At 44.3% G+C, this 18351-nt stretch overlaps 1 protein-coding gene across 1 annotated transcript; it reads left to right on the top strand.

Moving 5' to 3' along the window:
• Positions 1-8464: 8464 nt before the first annotated feature.
• On the top strand, positions 8465-17006 carry LOC309563260 (uncharacterized protein; the record flags this gene model as incomplete). The annotated part of the gene is made up of 2 exons (XM_082267666.1): positions 8465-9032; positions 16801-17006. 2 exons carry the CDS (start codon positions 8465-8467, stop codon positions 17004-17006), a joined length of 774 nt encoding a protein of 257 aa, XP_082123792.1.
• Positions 17007-18351: the final 1345 nt, after the last annotated feature.

The following is an 18351-nucleotide window of genomic DNA, read 5'->3' as shown; positions in this document are numbered from 1 at the left end:
ACCTTCTGTTTGAGGATCCCCACAGATGCTCAATAGGGTTTAGGTCTGGAGACGCTTGGCCAATCCATCACCTTTACCCTCAGCTTCTTTAGCAAGGCAGTGGTCATCTTGGAGGTGTTTGGGGTCGTTATGTTGGAATACTGCCCTGCCCCCCAGTCTCTGAAGGGAGGGGATCATGCTCTGCTTCAGTATGTCACAGTACATGTTAGCATTCATGGTTCCCTCAATGAACTGTAGCTCCCCAGTGTACTCACTTTTGTGAGATACTGTCTTTCTTTCGTTAGTCTTTCCATTTCTATTGAGCTTTCCTTTTTTTTTTCTTGCTGCTATTGAGATCAACGCTCCTCTAATGTAAGCCTTATGTGCTTCCCGTATTGTTGCTTTTGATATCTTAGGGGACTCATTCTGCTGGAAGTTTTGTTCTATTTCATTTTTTATTTTGTTTTCTGTTACTATATCCTGAATCAGTTTGTCCTTCAGCCTCCAAGTACAGTAAAACCTTGGTTTGAGAGTAACTTGGTTTAAGAGCGCTTTGCAAGACAAGCAAAATTTTCAAATAAATTTTGACTTGATATACAAGCGATGTCTTGATATACAAGTAGCCTCAAGTCACAGCTGATGATTGGAACAGGCACATCTAAGGATGCAGGCATCAGGGGTAAAGCTGTCCACATAGGACTATCCTCCGCACCATCATCTACGTCATCCTTTCCATGCTGCCCCTCGCTTTCAGATCGCTTTACTGCAGGGTGGTCTTCCCGGGCAGGATTACAGACTGGCAGCCGGCAGTGCAGAAGACAGTCTATGTGAACAGCTTTACCCCGGATGCCTGCATACTTAGATGTGCCTGTTTTATTCATCAACCATGTGAGTTGCTAAATGTTGTACCTTCATTAAATGGAACCATATTGCTACCCTGTAGCTCCTGCTGGATTTTGCTTCCAATCCCCTTGTGGAAGCGGCTATTTGTGGATGGACATTGTATGGTTACACAACCTATCGCTGTGTCCATAATCTTTTTATATGGACTATAAATTGAAGGATTTGTGAATAAATGGTTGTGGAACGAATCATCTGAGTTTCCATTATTTCTTATGGGGAAATTTGCTTTGATATAAGAGTGCTTTGGATTACAAGCATGCTTCCGGAACGAATTATGCTCGCAATCCAAGGTTTTACTGTACTTCTACTTTGTGTTCCGTAAGTCTCAGTCTTACATTTCCCAGGGCATGGTCTGACATTGAAGTTATTTCAATTGATAATTTCACTATTGCTTCCAGTAGTCTATGCTCCACTAGGATATACGAGTCTTGAGTACGAGTCATGGACTGGGGAGTGGAACGTATAGTCCCTTGTCGGGGGATGTTGGACTCTCCAGGCATCAACCAATTGGCATTGATGTAATTAATTTTTTTACCATTCTCAATCGTCGATCACCAGTCCATACGACATACTATCTATTCATGGGTCCATGCAAAAGTTAAAATCCCCTGCTAAGATCAGTATGCCTTTCTTGAAGTCCATCAATTTACCCAGGAGGACCTCTCTCAAATATCCTTTTGTATTTTTGTTGGGGCAATATACATTAGCCAGTGTGCAATACATACCCTATAGGGCAGTGGTCCTCAACCCTGGCCTACAGGGCCCACTAACAGGCCAGATTTTAGGTATTACCTTGGGGAGATGCAGACTAGAGTACTGCAATCACTGAGCAGCAAATGATATCACCTGGGATGTATTTCAGTTATCTTGGAAATCTGGCCTGTTAGTGGACCCTGTAGGCCAGGGTTGAGGACCACTGCTATAGGGTACCCTTCAGGAATATAGAATGGCCTTCCAAATCTACCTTTCTATCTTCTAATTCAAATCCAACTCCTTTTGCCACCCCTTTCGCTCCTTTAGATGGGGAATCCCCGTAGTACCATGTTGGATAACATTTTGAGAGCAATTTTACATTTGAGTCCTGTCCTATAAGTGTTTCTTGTAAAAGTATTATATTAGCAGAATATCTTTTAATTTCTTCTAGCACCTTGTCTTTTTTCTAGGGTATTTAACCCTCTGACATTATAGGTTAGAAACTTTAAGGTTGTCATATGGAGTCTCCGTTTCCCCTCTCCCCGCCCCCCCTCCAAGTGCGAGGCCGGCAAGAGGGGGAGCTTCCCAAAGTGGGAAAGGGGTTCAACTCCATAGGAAAAAAAAGGAGGCTCAAAAGAACAAAGTTTGGCTTCAGCACGCCAAACCCCTTCCCCCCTTTCTTCTCTCCTTCTATACTACCCACCCCCCCATTCCAAAGATCTTGCATACTGGAGATCCGACCTTCTGGTCGTAGAGCAGATCCATGTTTCTGTAAGGGACCTCCTTGCCCGTCTGCTCTTTTGTTCTAGGGTGATGCTCTATCTGGCGTTCTTACTGAACCCACTTCCCCTAACTTCGGGGCAAAGGTTCGGAGCCCAAAATCCCTTATTTTCTATTCTATCCTTCTCCCCCCACCGTTCCAACAAACTCCTTTCCTATATCTCCTTCTCATTCTTCTCTTTCTGTTATCTATTCGGATTCTTATTTCCTTTTCTAGTGGTCGGTTGCCATTGCTCTTCTTATTGAAATGCTTTTTCTTTCCTGGTTGCTGACCATCCAGGAAAATATTTGGTATTGGAAATTCCAGTATGTTACAGAAATTTTGTAGTTCTTCTGGGAATCTCAGTTCTACCACTCGTCCCTCTTTACTACCTACCAGGCATGCAGGAAAACCCCAATTGTACCGCATGTCCTGATTTTGCTTCATCTCAATAAGGGGCTTTAATAATCTCCTTCTCCTTAGCGTCTCCGGCGATAGGTCCGCGAGGACCTGGAGGTTGGCATTTTCATATTTAATTGGTGGCTTCCCCCAGATTTGGACTTTTTCTTTATAGTTCTGGACCTTTATAATTACATCTCTTGGGGTCTCTCCTTCAAAGCCTTTTGGTCTTCTGATCCTATTGTACAGGTTGTCGAAGGGTGGGTCCTGGAAGCACACTACATTTCTGTTTGGGCTGGGCTGTTTGGGTTTTTAGGGGAACAAAAGGGGTTAACTCATTGATCAGAGGAAGTGGGTTTAGGAAAGATAGGAAGTTGTAGATTGGTGTGGTGGAGTATAAAGGAGACTGTGGATGGTGGACTTTTGTACAGCCAAGAGGGTGCATGTCAGTGGGCTGACTAGGAACCTGTTACCAGGGGAAGTCACCCTCTCCAAAAATGGGGACTGTTTGACTGCAAAGGAAGATCTAAACTCTTCAAGTCGGTGAGAATGTTTTTCCTTGTTGTGTTTTTTTGCTGCTGTGAAGCCCGTTTAAGTTAATAAATATTTCTTTGATTAAAATAGTTATTAAAATAATCTCATATAGGTGACAGTAAAGTGTTCAGTGCTCAATAAATACACAGGTGAGTGAACTTATTACACAATCTCAGCATTAAGTCCTTATAAAGTGCTTAGAGTGTCCAAAATAAAAACAACATAAATAGCGTCCTCCTTATTCCAGGTGTTAAACCTCCACCTAACACGGTGTGGAAATATGGGGTGCTTCTTCTCACTTATTGCCCCTAAGGGCGTGCTAGCTGCTCACCTCCAATTATATAATAATGCGCCTCTTTGTTATACAGAAGTATCAATCCTCTCCTCTCCTTCCTTATTATACGCTCTGGGATGGTGGTCAACCTCTGCTGTATGGATCGGGGTATACGTCCTCCAGGGGTCCCACGAATCTCAAAGTAAGATGCTCACATATTGCCATGATAAACCATTTTATTTAAATAAAATTAAGTACACTTACAAAAGTGGTTTGCTACGCTTTTAGCTGGATACAGGTAATCGCGGACCTAGCTTCCGCATTCAAGACGTCACTTCCGGTGCTCTGCCCTACGCGTTACGTCACGTCCGCTCACGTGACTTACTGTCCCCTATATGAGATTATTTTAATAACTATTTTAATCACTTGAAAGTAATAGAGATATTATTTATTTATGCACTGGTGCACTTTATATGTATATGTCTTAGGAGAGATTTATAAAGATTTATTGATTATTTAATATCCAACACTTTAGAAACACAACCACAATTTGTAGAAGATACTTGAACATTTTTGAGCACCATCACAATAATTTATTATTTGCAGTGTTTTTATTAATGTTTATTCTATTGATTTATAACACTTCCCTGAAGCGCAGCACCCCTCCCCCACCAATATATATCTCGTACTGTATGGTTTACAGCAGTGGTCCTCAACCCTGGCCTACAGGGCCCACTAACAGGCCAGATGTTAGGTATTCTCTGAGTTAAGATTGCGATTTAATATGGCAAACAAGTAATAAAAACTTACATCAAGGTAAGTATAAGCAGACAAGATGGGTCCTTCCGGTGTCCATGTGGAGGCTGGGGCTTGGAGTCATCACTGTGGGTCTGTAATCCTCTCCTCTCTTCCTCTTCCTGTCCAGCAGGAAGTGGAGGGTGTCACAGCAGTGAGATGGAGGCTTGGACAGCAGGGTGAAACCGCAGTGAGATGGAGGCTTGGGCCGCATGTTGGCCGTGATGCTTGTCCACAGGATCTTCCGGCGTAATGACTGACGCGTTTCCGAGCATGCGCACTGTGGGGGGAAAACAGCGCGCGCTCCTTTTTCAAAGTCGGATGTAAAAGGGAAAGAGAAGGACCAATTTATGTGTTCCGGGACAATGCCCTCTGGTGGTAAAGTTATAAAATTACTATCAAAGTAAACATGACTCTACGTTATAGCTGTATGAGGAACAATGCCCTCTGGTGGTGAAGTTATTAAATTACTATCAAAGTTCATGACTCGACGTTATGGCTGTATGAGGAACAAGGGTCCCTCTAAAGGTCAAACCAGTAAGAAATAAAAATAAACAATAATAGATATGTGATACAATGCATGAAGAGAATAGTGCCATAGACAATGAGAGGAAAATTAGAGAGAAAAAAAAAAAAAAAAAAACCATGAGATGAAATGAGAAAGAAATGATAAATGTGGAAATAAAATAAATATGAATAAAAATAAAATATAAAAAGTAAATTAAAATAAAAATAAAAAATAAATGTAAACAAAATAAAGAATTGTATATGATGTATGCATATCATTAACTGAGACTGAATATACTATTAAAAAAAAAAATAAAAAATTATACACATATATACATACATACATATACATATATACATACATATCTGCATGTGATAATGTAAAATTCTTATAGTATATATTGGTACATGTATGTATAAAATCAGGAAATGGATACTAATGCAATGAGATGGATGGAATGGGAACAATGATGAATATCAACCTGAAAGAGGTATGAATATGTTGGGGAAAAAAAAAAAAAATTGGCACTGTATGGATTACCTAAATTGAACCCTAGAGGGGACTAATTAAAGAATGGTGGATACATCCAATTCTTCGTTCATCCCATTGGGCGAAAGTGTATTGAGGGAATAGATCCAAAACGTTTCACGTTCGCACAGTTTGTGAAATCTTTCGGCTTCGGGAAGGTCTTTTGATATTTGCTCAATGATTCATACCTCAAGATTTGAGGTAGATTTGTCATGGTGTCTGAGAAAGTGGCGGGGGACGCTATGTTTGTCTTTTTCTTCCTCTATTTTTCTCCTGTGTTCCCCAAATCTTTGTCGAAGGGGACGGATCGTGCGTCCTACATAGAGGAGGTTGCAAGGACAACTGAGGCAATAATTACTGTGGATTTAACCCCTGGTTCTTTTTATCATCTATTGTATTGTACCTTTTTTAGTATTATAATTTTATAATAATTTACTTCCTATCTGATTGTATATCCATTGTACGTTACCCCATCAGTACAATTCTTGTGTCATAGTCATAACCTACGTTTTTGGCTGCTTTTGGCGTTTTTTTTTTTTTTTATTTATTTATTTATTTTCATCCCATCTTCCCATTTCCCCATCCCCTTCCCCCCCCCCCCCCACTGCTTTTTTCCCCTTCCTTCCCCCGCATACTTTTTCCCTTCCCCTTTCTCTCTACACATCATCGTCCTTCATCTTATCATGGATATTATCTCTGATATAGAATCTCATAAGTACAGCATATTGGATGATTTATACACCACATTACCCACCACATTATTCACCAGTAATCCATCCCTTACCAAAACATTCCGCTACATGTTATGTGGTAAGTTCAAAAAATTAGAGCGGCTTATACATTCCACCAATGTCCAATGGTGGGACAAATTTTTCTTAAATAAATACATCACCACTAAAATGACACCCAGAGGCCTACGCACTATGAAAACCTGCTCCTTTCTGGATAAAGAAAATTTAACAGAATGGAACAACATTTCCGAATTCTGTACCTCCAAATGGATCAGTGTCTTAATTAAACATAGATCCTCCAGGTTTTCTCAGCTCACCCATCAAGTGCAAATCCTCTCACAAGAAATTGTGAACGCCAAACAGTGTTTACCTCTCTCTTGGCTGGACACTTTAAAGAAAAACACCAAAAGACAAGAAGACACCCTTATCCGCACAAAAATAGGTAAATTTAGACGTGATCTCCATGATTACACCAACAATAGGGTCTTCACTTGGAACCAACCACAGCAGTCATCAAATTCTGTTGACCTCATCCCTCCCCCTCCCTCCACCACTACCCCATCTTTGCTGACCCTCAACCTAGAACCGCCACTTAGGCCCCATAATCGCCACACACATGGCAGATCTCCCTTACCTCCTACTTCACATCCCATCAGAGTCCACACACCAGTCAGATCAAACAACAGACTTCTTCCCCGCAACACAAAAGGTTGTACCCCATCTCATACCAAAACATTACAACACCTCACTACCTTTTACAATCGGCCACACCATTCCTACCATACTCACCCATCCACAGCTTTGCATAAGGCCAAACATCACCCTACCACTACAAAACATCCAGATCGTGGACCACAGATACCAGCACGTCCAAGTACACCATCTACTTCACGTGAATCTGTAGCTCACAATTTATCAGTGATCACTACAGTCAACACTCTGAATAAACCCCTATCCCCCATATCCATGGCTACCACCTCCAGAGAGGTCATTGGGATCCCATCTAGCCAACCACCCTGCCAGTCTCCCCATAACCCCGCTGCTCCCATCTCATCATCCCACGGAGACACCCCAATTATGGAGGCATCCCCAGCTACTCATAGGGCCTCTCCTGATTGTCCTCCCCAAAACCCCTCCATCCATCTCAACACCATCACTAGGGAGTCTTTTTTAGTGACGGGCCCCCCTCAGACAGGCTCATCCAAAAGAAAGCACACAGAAGAGGATGCAGAGGGGGGAAAAATAGAAACAAGCACAAAAAAAACCAAAACACTGAAACCATCAAAATATTCAATTTATCCAAACAAACACTCTCTCAGGCAGAAACATCCCTCTTAAGCAGGGGCCTCAACTTTGCCCCCTGCAATAAACCAGATCCGTTTCTCCTTTTCAAGGATCTAAACAAATACGTGAGAAACTTGACATTGAAAAGATTTTTCCAAATAAACCAAACCAAACAGGGTTCCAGACCCAACACCACATTGATTGCACCCCTCAGTCTTACTCCTGAACCCCAAGAATTTGACTTTGAGACAGACATTATCGAGACATTGGAACAGTTATATAACAATGACACTCTCACTGACTTAGATTTGTTTACACAGCATTTAGCAACCTCCCCCCCGGTCCAACATTCAACATTGAAACCCAAATCAGTCTTTAACCCTTACCAGCATAAAGGCCCACATCTTACCACTTTTTACAATATGGTCTATTCCGACTTCCTAAAATTATGCAAACCATCTTCCCACACCCCTACCCAGTTAGGCACCCTTACACCTCAAGAATCAAAAGCCCTTTCATCCTTGATTAATAACAATGACATTATCATTAAAAATGCTGATAAAGGAGGAGGCATGGTCCTCCTGGATCGAGATTCTTACATCCAAGAGGCCGAAAGACTTTTGGCTGATTCCAACACTTACACTCCACTCCATAAGGATCCCCTTCCTGAATACAAATTGGACCTGAAGGCTATCATTGACCATGCCATTGAAATCAAAACTATAGACTCCAATGAAGCCTCCTTCCTCAATAGGATGTTTTATCGGACCCCATATTTTTACCATATTCCCAAGATCCACAAAAGTCTCACCGATCCCCCAGGCCGTCCCATCATTGCATCCATGGAGAGTATCACCTCTGGTCTCTCCTTATACATAGACCATTTTCTCCAACCACTAGCTCAAAGTTTACCTGCCTACATCAGAGATGGTACTCATTTGTTGGAACTACTATCCCCCTACACATGGGAACCTAGTTATACCTGGATGTCTCTGGATGTTAATTCACTGTATACATCTATTCCACACCATTTCGGCCTCACAGCCCTAGATCATTTTCTCCATCTGGATCCTTACATGAGCCCCAAACAAGCCCACTTCATTCTGGAATGTACAAAATTTTGTCTCACTCACAACTATTTTAAATTTAATGATCAATTTTATTTACAAATCAACGGAACAGCCATGGGAGCAAATTTTGCACCTTCATACGCAAATTTAGCCATGGGGCTATGGGAATCTCAGAAAATATGGCACAACAACCCATATTCCAGACACCTTATCTTCTATGGTAGGTACATAGATGATATTCTTATAATTTGGGACGGACCCCCCGACATCATCCATAATTTCACACAACATTGCAACCAAAACCCCCACGGATTAACATTCACCCATGTCACCAATTCTGAACGACTTGCTTTTCTGGACCTTGAATTGTACTACATAGGAAATCAAATTCATGCCAAGAATTACTCCAAACCTACTGCAGGTAATTCCCTATTGCACTACAAGAGCTGCCATTACAACAAATGGACCAACAATATTCCCAAGGGACAATTTTGTCGGCTGAAGCGTAATTGCACCAGGCACGATGACTATGTAGCTGAAAGTCAGCTTCTAAAAGCCAAATTATTGGACAAAGGTTATCCACTCCCCCTGGTAGATCAAGCATATCATCTTTACCTCACAGATCCCCCTCCTGCCAAAACCCAAGGCACTTTCGATCAATCCATTCGTTTCACCACCAAATTCCATTACAAACACAAGACCATGGAACAGATTCTTCTAAAACACTGGCCTATACTCTTGGAGGACCCCCATCTCAAATTAGTCCTCCCAAGTACTCCCAGAGTCACATACAGGAAAGCCCCCAACCTTAAAAACAAAATTGCACCCAGCAAACTTAAAAACATTAAAGACGCCACCCCTAGGGTGTGCCTGATTCCTTTTTTTTTTTTCAAATATTTTATTTTAGAAAAGGAACAACAGGCGAAAAACAATCAGTGACACGCACTGTACATACATACGTATCAAATATAACATAAAATGAAAATGTAAACCATAACATCTCAGTGAAAAACAATGAGGGTCCCGGTAAGGTCAAACGTGCCGACCCCGGAGTCGGGGAAGGTGCAGAAACCACTACACGAAATCATGGATAACCGGGCCCCTATACGGGCATGTGGAGGGGCTAGATTATAGAGAAGGGGAAAACCTTTCCCGACCGTCGTTCCTCAATTTTATCCCAGAAATGGAAAAGAGAAATGAAAGCAGAGCCCCAGATTGGGCGACATACAAAAACCACAAGGAGGGAGGATGAAAGGAATGGGAGAGGAGGGGGGGGAGAAACAGATGGGGGAATCCCCCACATGGACAGACCCACGGGCACCCCCGGGGTAGTAATAATCAACCGCACATCAGAGACTTGCCTTTGTCGGAAAGCACGAAGACATTCCAGAAACCCCAAATCTTATCGTATCGTTCCCTGCGATGCTGTCTCGTGAGGGTGAGGTCCTCCATTCTGTTAATGTCCTCCGTCCTGCGCATGCAGTCCCCAATAGTCGGCACTCTAGTCGTCTTCCAGAGCAGCGGGATGCAAGCCCTCGCGGCACTCAAGACATGAGGGATGATTGATTTTTTGCATTTCGAGATTGGCATAGAGGAAACCTGGAGCAGGAAGAACTCCGGGGTGTCCGGGATCTCCCGGTCTGATAGTTCCCCCAAAAGGGCCCGGACGTCTCGCCAGAAGGGACGTAATCGGGGACAAGACCAAAATACATGGAGTATCGTGCCAACTCCACTCTGGCACCGCCAGCAAAGGTCCGACGTGCCGGGGAAGAACTTCCCCAATAGAGAAGGAACCCTATACCACCGGGTGAGGATTTTATAATTCAACTCCTGCAGTTTCGCACAGGTCGGAGTCTTCAAAGCTAGGGTGTAAACCTTTAAGCGTTGCGCCGGAGTGAGATGTAATTGAAGATCCCGCTCCCACTTGCCCAATCCAGGCAGGACATAATCCTCCCCCGGAGAGACCAGTAGGCTGTAGGATTTGGACAATGTGCCCGGCAGGTTCCCGCTCCCCACGCAGTACTCCTCAAACGGAGTGAGGTCTCTGGAGAAAGACGATGGGTCCGGCAAAGAGCGAAGGTAGTGGTGTACCTGGGCAGCGTGCCAGAATCCCAACTTGTAGGGGCCACTATCCGACATCAATTCCTCTAACGTCGGCCACCGAGACCCCCTGAGGAAGTGGGCAGCCCGGGAGACGCCTCGGGACATCAGTCCCCGGAATGCCGCCTCCCTCAGTCCCGGTGAGAACTCCGGGTTACCCAGAACCGGGCAAAGCGGGGACGTCTGCGCGGAAATGGAGGGGTGGGACAGAGCGCGACGAGTGGTCGCAATCGTAACGCCTATCGTGGGGTGGTCTCGGAGGCCTCGCGGCAGGTCCCCCCTGACCCACGGCAGCCCCTCCAGAGAGGCGACAGATTGTCCCCGTTCTAGTTGTACCCATAACTTGCCTTCACCGTGTCTCCACCAGTCAATCAGCCGGCCAAGATGGACCGCTGTATGATATTTAGCCACGTCAGGAAGCGCCAGGCCTCCCGAATGCTTCGGTAGCGTCAACTGGGCACGAGACAGCCTAGGCCTCCCGTGAGCCCATATGAATTTCACAAAAAGGCTGTGGGTTTGAGTGAAAAAGGAAGCTGGGATCCGCACAGGCAGTGCCTGCAACAGGTACAAGATCTTAGGGAGGATCGACATCTTAATTAAGTTGCAACGTCCAAACCAGGAATGCAGACCAGCATTCCAAGTCTGCAGCAAGCCACGAATTTGGGTCAGGAGGGGAGGGAAGTTCAGGTCATAAATTTTGGACAACTCCGAGGAGATCTGAGTCCCGAGGTATGTCAGGGCACCCCGAGTCCACTTGAAGGGCAACGCAGAGGACAAGTGCTCCAAGAGGGGGGCCGAGACACCCACCCCCAGAGCCTCGGACTTATGAAGGTTCACCTTCATGTTGGAACACATACCGTATCGGTCCAATTCCTGCAATAGGTTGGGTGCCGAAACCGCCGGGTTCGTAATAGAAAAAAGCATGTCGTCGGCGTAGGCCGACACCTTACATTCCAAGTCCCCTATCTTAATTCCCGAAATGTCGGGATTGGCCCGTACCCTGCCCAGAAGCGGTTCCAGAGAGAGCGCGAACAGCAGCGGGGAGAGGGGGCACCCCTGCCGGGTCCCATTAGAAATGAGAAAAGGGCTAGAGAGCACTCCGTTACACTTCACCTGGGCCGATGGGCAGGAGTAAATATGTCCTATCCAGGCCATCAACGTGTCCCCGAAGCCCATCGCCCTCAACGTGGAAAGCATGAACCGCCAGCTGACGCGGTCAAATGCTTTCTCTGCATCTGTGTTGAGGTGCCTGATTCCTTTAACAGGCATGTATAGGTGCAACAAGTCTTTGTGCAAAACCTGTGCATATGTAAAACATGGTAAAAAATCATTTCATACACATAACAAAACATACAACCTCGCTGATTTTTTCAATTGTTCATCTGATTTTGTAATTTATTGCCTCAGTTGTCCTTGCAACCTCCTCTATGTAGGACGCACGATCCGTCCCCTTCGACAAAGATTTGGGGAACACAGGAGAAAAATAGAGGAAGGAAAAGACAAACATAGCGTCCCCCGCCACTTTCTCAGACACCATGACAAATCTACCTCAAATCTTGAGGTATGGATCATTGAGCAAATATCAAAAGACCTTCCCGAAGCCGAAAGATTTCACAAACTGTGCGAACGTGAAACGTTTTGGATCTATTCCCTCAATACACTTTCGCCCAATGGGATGAACAAAGAATTGGATGTATCCACCGTTCTTTAATTAGTCCCCTCTAGGGTTCACTTTAGGTAATCCATACAGTGCCAATTTTTTTTTTTTTTCCCCAACATATTCATACCTCTTTCAGGTTGATATTCATCATTGTTCCCATTCCATCCATCTCATTGCATTAGTATCCATTTCCTGATTTTATACATACATGTACCAATATATACTATAAGAATTTTACATTATCACATGCAGATATGTATGTATGTGTGTGTATGTATATATGTATATATGTATATATGTATGTATGTATGTATATATATGTATGTATATGTATATATGTGTATAATTTTTTTTTTTTTTTAATAGTATATTCAGTCTCAGTTAATGATATGCATACATCATATACAATTCTTTATTTTGTTTACATTTATTTTTATTTTTCATTTTCAATTTCCCATTTTTTATTTTTATTTTAATTTACTTTTTATATTTTATTTTTATTCATATTTATTTTATTTCCACATTTATCATTTCTTTCTCATTTCATCTCATGTTTTTTTTTTTTTTTTTTCTCTCTAATTTTCCTCTCATTGTCTATGGCACTATTCTCTTCATGCATTGTATCACATATCTATTATTGTTTTTTTTTATTTCTTACTGGTTTGACCTTTAGAGGGACCCTTGTTCCTCATACAGCCATAACGTCGAGTCATGAACTTTGATAGTAATTTAATAACTTCACCACCAGAGGGCATTGTTCCTCATACAGCTATAACGTAGAGTCATGTTTACTTTGATAGTAATTTTATAACTTTACCACCAGAGGGCATTGTCCCGGAACACATAAATTGGTCCTTCTCTTTCCCTTTTACATCCGACTTTGAAAAAGGAGCGCGCGCTGTTTTCCCCCCACAGTGCGCATGCTCGGAAACGCGTCAGTCATTACGCCGGAAGATCCTGTGGACAAGCATCACAGCCACTGTGCGGCCCAAGCCTCCATCTCACTGCGGTTTCACCCTGCTGTCCAAGCCTCCATCTCACTGCTGTGACACCCTCCACTTCCTGCTGGACAGGAAGAGGAAGAGAGGAGAGGATTACAGACCCACAGTGATGACTCCAAGCCCCAGCCTCCACATGGACACCGGAAGGACCCATCTTGTCTGCTTATACTTACCTTGATGTAAGTTTTTATTACTTGTTTGCCATATTAAATCGCAGTCTTAACTCAGAGGCGCCTGTTTTCTCTTTTGTTTGTTGCATGTTTGGAGATCGCATCTGCTCCCCAACAGGCTGGCCCTGAGCATCCAGACTACTTCCTAATCTCACCTTAAGACTTTATCATAGCCTTGATGTGCTACTATATGGACTATCGTTTTTATGTAGTGCCAACAGCGTGCGCCACTTGTTCCATTTCTTCTCAGATGTTAGGTATTACCTTGGGGAGATGCAGACTAGAATACTGCAATCACTGAGCAGCAAATGATATCACCTGGGATGTATTTCAGTTATCTTGAAAATCTGGCCTGTTACTGGGCCCTGTAGGCCAGGGTTGAGGACCATTGGTTTACAGAACCAGTACACGCAGCATTAAGGGAGCTGACACATATATATTCTCCAGACAGCGCAAGAATCACACCAATACATACATTTCTTTGATTGCAACGCCTGTGTCCTGCGATCCAGCTGATTCCCCAAACATTGCACTATGTACTCTATTTTTATCAAATCTGTCTCTTCTCTGCCTAATTCGTGGGTTGAATATTTTTTTTCTATAAAGTCCTCTCCTTGTGTCGATTCTGGTAGGCCACCGATTCTTAAATTCTTCCTTCTATTCCAATTTTCCTGGTCTTCAAGTTTGTATGCCAGGTTCCTTTGTTCTGTTCTTAGGATCTTCAAATTCTCCTTTCAGTTAATTTATTTGTGTCTGACTATCCAGTCTCTTTTCTGTCTCTTCGACTCGTGACAGAATACGTCCCAGGTCACTGTGTATTGTTGCATTTCAGTTTTTAAAGACTTTTCTAAACTTGCGAACATGGCCGCCATTTCTGTCTGTAGGTAGTTGGCCGCCATTTCTGTGTCTGTAGGTAGGTGAGTGTTTGGATTTTGTCCTTCCACGTCCCCCATCTCCGAATCACTTTCCAGGTCCTGGTCTATTCTGGACTGGCTTGGCATATTTGTTATCATCAATAGCCTATTACAGTGATGGCAAACCTTGGCACCCCCAGATGTTTTGGAACTACATTGCCCATGGTGCTCATGCACTCTGCATTGTAGTTGAGCATCATGGGAAATGTAGTTCCAAAACATCTGGGGTGCCAAGGTTTGCCATCACTGGCCTATTATGTCCATTTTTTTCTCTTTGCATTAGCCTGTTTTACACGGGTTCCTTTGTTGTTTTCCACGTTCTGCTTGTCCGGACCTCCCTCCTGGGACATGTATTCTTTTATTGTTCCTGGATTTGAACTTATTTTAGGTGACTTTGCAACCACCCCTTCCTCTTGCTGCTTTCCCTTTCATGTTGTAGTTCTCCTTATTGATATCTTATTAGAGATGGCTTTAATTGTCTGCTCCTCCCCCTTTAGATGGCTTTGTCTGCTCCTCCCCCTTTATTGCAGACCTCTCTAGATCTCCCTTTATATCTCGGGCACATTTCGTTTTTACCTAACGAGAGAGGAGTCAGGCTAGTCCGCAGCACTATAGTCTTTGATAGTATTCAGTTTATCTGTGCCTTATACAAGTCCGCAAAGAGATTTCAGCATGTTCAGCATACACAAAGCTATAAGGATTCACCACTCCTGGTCTGGGGCTGTTAGTCTGTATATGGTTGCTGCAAATTCAGCGGCTTCCACATCAGAAGGAGATTTATCCCCGTAGTGCTTCAAATGTGATTTTCGGGAGATCTTATTAGACGCTTGTGGCTTATCCGCTGTTCCTCCTTCATGTGCCAGGACTGGTTTCCCTGAGCCCCCACCGGGTATTAGCCTGTCCAACCAAGCTCCTCTTCACCTGGTACTGCTGCACTTCTCTGCTCTCCCGAGGCCCGCCTAGTGGGTTCGGGTATCTCCGGCCTCTCCTCGGGAATCTCCGCCTCTTCCTACGTCCCCTGCTGACAGCACGCGGGTTTCACCTCAGCCGTCGCAACCACCGCTCTCCCGCAGACACACGCCCAGCTGACTCGGCTCCCCGGCGGGGAGAACCAACCGAAAAGGGAGACAAGGCAAGTGTGGACAAAAGGGGGGCCGGGGGGGTTTGGAGTTAAGTACAGTCGAAACAGGATAGCTTCACCTAGACCTCCTAGCGCCATGTTTAGACTCCTCCCACCCAGTTAACCACCTAAGATCCAACATTTCTGGGTAGGGGGTGCACATGTGATTACAAACAGCAGGAGCCTATCGGCTTAATGTCCACCGGCACCCACCGATCACCCTGCAGAGAGACAGAACGGCGGTCTATGTACACAAGGATTGTCATTCTGATGGGGGGGGGGGCATGGATTCTGTATCTCTGCAAAGCAGGGAACACATTCTATCTCTTCTCTTAGTACAAGCACCTCCCACAGTACAGTAAAACACCAGCTAGGCACACATTTAACCCTTTGATCACCCCTGATGTTAAACCCCTTCCCAGCCAGTGTCATTAGTACAGTGACAGCGCATATTTTTAAGCACTGATCACTTTATTAGTGTCGCTAGTCCCCAAAAAAAAAAAAAAAGTGTCAGTTAGTGTCAGAACATCTGCCGCAATATCGCAATCGCACTAGAAGTCGCTGATCGCCACCAAGTAAAAATAAAAACACCCCATACTTTGTAGACGCTATAACTTCTGCGCAAACCAATCAATATACGCTTATTGGGGTTTTTTTTTTTTTAACCAAAAACATGTAGCAGAATACAAATTGGCCTCAATTTCTGTAAAAATTTGATTTAACATTTTTTTACTTGTATATTTTATAGCAGAAAGTAAAAAAATTACTTTTTCAAAATTGTCAAACTTTTTTTTGTTTATAGCGCAAAAAAAACCCGCAGAGGTGATCAAATACCACCAAAAGAAAACTCTATTTATGGGGGGAAAAAAGGACGTCAATTTTATTTGGATACAGTGTTGCATGTCTGCGCAATTGTCAGTTAAAGTAACGCAGTGCTGTATCGCAAAAAAAAAGGCCAGGTAAATCTTCCACAGGTCAAGTGGTTGCAAAAAAAAAAAAAAGCACCAAAAACACACTTCTGCATTGAAAAGGCGTAAAAAACACACCCAATGTTGCATTTTTGATGCGGTTTTTGAGACACATGACCCATGAAAAAAACCACACCAAAAATGCAGAAAAATCATGCTTTTTCAGCACCTTTTTTTTCTCCTATCAAAAAACACAGATGACCCTATTTTTGGCCGATATTTTTCCATGCATCCCCAAAATGCCTCCTCACCGCCTGTCAAATGCTCTTCAAAGTGCGATCTGAATATGGATTGCTTTTCAGAGAGCAAAGCTGGTATGACTGAGCCCTCAGAACTTCTTCTTGCTGCATTAATAAAACACGAAAGCACACGGATTTACTTTTTAATTTTTTTTTTTTTTTTATAACAGGAATTTATGGGAAACAACAGCTGATTGTGAAAAGGTGCGCTCAGAGATTGTTAGAGAAGGATAAGATAGAGGAGAGAATTCGTGTCACTGGAGAGAGAGAATCCCAAAAAAAGAAGAAGATGTACAAATTAGTGTTTTACAGGATCGGTTCCGGAAATCGATGGATTTGGCAGTCCAGTTTGGCTCAGGATTATGAGAATTATTGAGCACCAGCTGATGGGCAGAAATGTTCTACCCCAAAATAAATAACGGATCCTCTCTGAGACACACACACACGCTCACACACACGCACCGGCAGGCTCATATAGCAACCTGGTGCATGAGGCAACGAGGATCTGCACAGGGCCGCATGTTCTACAATATCACCCAATCAGATTATTTCTGTAACCTAGGATTCAGTAAAAGAGAAATCTTAATGGCTGCTGCAGGTAATGGCGCCAAGCACACCAACGCTGCTCCGGGCAACAGCACCAAGCACACCATCGCTGCTCCGGGGCAACAGCGCCAAGCACACCATCGCTGCTCCGGGGCAACAGCGCCAAGCACACCATCGCTGCTCCGGGGCAACAGCGCCAAGCACACCATCGCTGCTCCGGGGCAACAGCGCCAAGCACACCATCGCTGCTCCGGGGCAACAGCGCCAAGCACACCATCGCTGCTCCGGGGCAACAGCGCCAAGCACACCATCGCTGCTCCGGGGCAACAGGAGCAAACACATCCTTGCTGCTCCGGGTAACAGCGCCAAGCACGCCATTGCTGCTCCGGGTAACATGGGCAAACACATCCTTGCTGCTCTGAGTAACAGCGCCAAGCACACCATCGCTGCTCTGAGTAACAGCGCCAAGCACACCATCGCTGCTCCGGGTAACAGCGCCAAGCACACCATCGCTGCTCCGGGCAACAGCCCCAAGCACGCCATCGCTGCTCCGGGCAACAGCCCCAAGCACGCCATCGCTGCTCCGGGCAACAGCCCCAAGCACACCCTCGCTGCTCCGGGTAACAGCGCCAAGCACACCCTCGCTGCTCCGGGTAACAGCGCCAAGCACACCCTCGCTGCTCCGCACCATCTGCTATAATGAGCCGCAATGGGAGCGATTTATGAAACCTGGAGCAACGGGAACACTTGTAATACAAGATACCGCTGTGCTGTTGTTCCATTCTTCATAAATCTGTCTCCGCTGAAATCTACAAACACACTCCAACCGTTATCTGAAAGTTCTGAGCGTAAAGTATGCAATTTATATTTTTAGTAAAAAGAGGAAGACGGTTTTATCAGCACCACATTTAAGATGGAGGACAGAGGAAAAAAAAAAAAGTCAGTAGATTAGGGATAAGTAGAGATGTTAGACGCATGGGTGCTCAGCCTGTGGCCCTCCCACTGTTGTGGAACTACAAGTCCCGCGAGGCAGTGCAAGCTGTTGACTGTTACAAACATGACTCCTAAAGGCAGAGGCACGATGGGACTTGCAGCTGAAAGGCCAAAAGGTTGAGCACCCATGTGAGGATTCTGGGCAAAATAGCAACTAGTTTAGCCTAGCAGCAGTTGCATGC

Source organism: Pelophylax lessonae (assembly GCF_965119305.1).
Source record: "Pelophylax lessonae genome assembly, chromosome: 9".
Lineage (NCBI taxonomy): Eukaryota > Metazoa > Chordata > Amphibia > Anura > Ranidae > Pelophylax > Pelophylax lessonae.
Note: the sequence above shows the minus strand (reverse complement) of the source record. Positions and strands in the feature narration are given on the sequence as shown.